Source organism: Notothenia coriiceps, unplaced genomic scaffold, assembly GCF_000735185.1.
Source record: "Notothenia coriiceps isolate Sejong01 unplaced genomic scaffold, NC01 NC01_scaffold00019448, whole genome shotgun sequence".
NCBI classification, from domain to species: Eukaryota; Metazoa; Chordata; class Actinopteri; order Perciformes; family Nototheniidae; genus Notothenia; species Notothenia coriiceps.
Window position 1 is genome coordinate 24908 of NW_011352149.1, and position 3248 is coordinate 28155.

The window sequence follows — 3248 nt, forward strand, 5'->3', positions numbered from 1 at the left end:
TTAGTACTTTTACTTTGAAGCTTCACAGGAAGTGGTTAGTTTGTGCAATCGTGTGCAAATGAGCAGTGGTAGGAAGTACATTTACCCAAGTTCAACTTTGAAATACTTGTACTTATTTAAATGTAATGCTATACCTTTTACTTTTACTCCATTACATTTAAATGGGAAATAAGGTATGTTATACTCCAAAACACGTGATCAACTTTTAAGATATGCATCTCTAAAAATTAAACTAGTGGACTAACTGTTTATGGTACCACAAAGTAAAATGATACAATATATTACAAACAGTTATTGTGTGTATCAGAACTGTGTTTGTTTAAAAGGCAGCTTGATGCAACAATATTAAAAATTTCATAATTGCTGTTCTGTACTTTTACTTAAAAATGTAGGACTTTTACATGTAATGAAGTATTTTGACGTTGATATATTGCTTCTATACTTAAGTAAAGGATATGAGTACTTCTTCCACCTCTGCTGGTAACTGTAATCCAGTAATTTCATATGGTTCTGAAGTGGGCCTTTTAAGCATAACGGGTATAATTTGATGCCAATACTTGTGTACTTTTGTAAGATTTTGATAGCAGGATTTTTACTTGACTTTACCATAGGTCTAAAACAAGTTTGTTTTACTAAACACTGACTGATATATGTTTAACATGGATATACACAAATCTAGGAAACAGAGCCGAGATGACAGAGGTAATTTGAAACGTTATGTGAAAATGTTTCCTGCCCTCTGAGATCTGACCTGAGAGGGAAAGGTCTCATGACTTTCTGCCATGGTGTGCACATTACCAGCTCACTGCAGCAGTTTAACCCTCGAGTCGCTTCAAAACTAAAGTTGCTTTGAAAATAAAAGTTAGTTAAATCTTTTAATCAATCCTGATCACCAAATCATTTACAATTTTCAGATTTTTAACGCTTACTTTAACACGCTAGTGGGATTAATTTCACAGTCTGGGATATGTCAATGCTTAAAGCTGACTGAATTGGCTGAATTTGTTTTTTGTGAATGAAATAAAACAAAAACACATGTAGCTCCATATGGCAAAATCACTGGAGAAAGATTATAAAAAAGACAAACATTTTTTAATTGGGAAATGTTTCTGCTTATGGGTCTGTGAGTTATTGTAAGCGAACAAATTTAATCTTTTGATAACGACATAGACTTTACAATGTAATCATTAAACAAAGTGCATAGATGCATAAACAAAATGTTATTTCAACATGTATATAATTTAGACCGGCATGCGCAACAGGAAACAACTCTGATTAACATCACAGTTACAGTTTAGATACACAGATTTTATGATTTTATGACTTTCCGGAAATCGGGTGGCTTTCACTGAGTGGCAAGTGAAAGTAAAAGTTAACAGCAGAATCACTTCTCTGAATCCACCCTTTTTTAATCTAATCTAACACAAGCGTGAAACACAGGCTCAAAATCAATTTAACAGGAAGTGTCACTACTGTGCTGTACTGCTTTATATTTGATTTCGGTTGAGTCTTCATAGATGAAACAGATTTAATTTGAAAAGAGTTGAGACACAGATGATTAATCCACACAAGTTTATACATGTCATAAATTCTTCATAATAATGACTTTGATCATTGGCTAAACAATGGTAGCCATTTTATAAGAGCAGACGTCATTACATTTGCAATTAAAAGATGCAGCACCTTCTTAAGCTTCATGTGATATCTGAATTTATTTTGAGTCACTATCAGGGGCTGCGGATAAGCCTGTGCCATCAGTCAGAGGAGGTCATTTTAAATGTTTAATCTCAATGTTGTTTAATTTCTACTTCTATATTTTAATACGGTCACTTTTCCAAGAAAACATAGTGTACTTATGTGTTATTCGTAGGGGTGTAACGATTCACAGAATTCACGGTTCGGTACGTACCTCGGTTTGGGGGTCACGGTTAGGGTTGGGAACTGAAACTCGGTTCCAGATGAGAACCGATAAGAAAATGCCGGGTACCCATACAAAATACACAATTTCAGTTCTGCTTAACGGTTCCTAAACGCGGTAGACCCTATATTCCACCGGGTCCGTCTGCGCCGCGGCACTGCGGTGACCCGGTGGAATACAGGGTAGGAGGACCCGGCCATCTGTGTGTTCTGGAGAATCAAAGAATGGCCGGTCATCAGCAGGCCATTGACGGCTGGCTCTGATCGCTGACGTCCGGCACCGCCCTTAATTTTTAAAAACTGCATCATGTAAGTTGCGCTGACAGGCGACAGAGGTCCACAGTTGCCCCGCAGTGAGGCTTCCCCCGCCCTCCAGTAGACAGTTCACAAGCTCAGTCACTTCATAACACCAAAGACGCTCTGAAGTGAGGCTCCACTACACTAAAAAAGAAAAAGACAAGGCACAGTGTAATGCCTATTAATAGCTTGCCACAGGCATAGCTCAGTTAAGATAAAGCACAGCTATTGTGTAATACATTTGTATTGCATGTATATTTTTTTATTTGTAAAAATGTCAGTTAAAGCTTAAAAGAATAAAGATATTTTTGTTATCTAAACGTTTGACCTCTTTTACAATTTTGCTAAGTCGAAACGGGGAAACTCGATAAAGAACCGGATTCTTGATAATCGGCCAATACATAAATTTCAAAACCGATACCCACCTTAGTCACGGGTTCGTACCGGTTCAATACAACAAGAGTTACAAGCAAAAAACAGTCCCAAATGCATCAATTCCAGGTTTCTTTAGTTTTAGTTTTGCACAAGTTCAGCCTAGTACAAATAAGGAACTCTAACTTTTGGAATACATTAACTGTCATTACACAGTGAAAAACAAACCACCTATAAGTAATCTAGCTAATCAGCACGAAACCGCTTCCATTCATTTTGTTCATTCTACCAGAATGTTGTTTGTATATTATATGAGGTTAATAACCCAAGATGTCTCTTTTGAAATGAACAGGATATCGCATTGTGTTGGTTACTTTCGTGCAGTTGTATATTGTCTTAAGTTAATTTGGCGTGTTCCTATTTATGACATGCTTTTATCTTTGAAGGAGAACACAGTACGCTGTTGAACAGGAATATGAATCTATATGCTTGGAAACAAAACAGTGGAATAGGAGATTTAACGAGAGAAAGTAATCGTATCTACATAATAAAGAAGCAAAGTAAAACGTAATGGTTAAGTGTTCGACCCCCGAAAAGGCGCACAAGGCGTCTAATGTTGATATTGAAATTGTCAATAAATTTATTTGGAAAAAAAACGGACA

At 36.5% G+C, this 3248-nt stretch overlaps 1 protein-coding gene across 1 annotated transcript in view; it reads right to left on the minus strand.

Annotated features, from left to right (window-relative positions):
• Positions 1–2353: 2353 nt before the first annotated feature.
• Positions 2354–3248, minus strand: part of LOC104952051 (ataxin-7-like) — an 8308-nt gene continuing 7413 nt past the window's right edge. The window contains exon 4 of the mRNA XM_010778808.1: positions 2354–2358. Coding sequence (XP_010777110.1) covers positions 2354–2358 — 5 coding nt within the window. The remainder of the gene's footprint in view (positions 2359–3248) is intronic.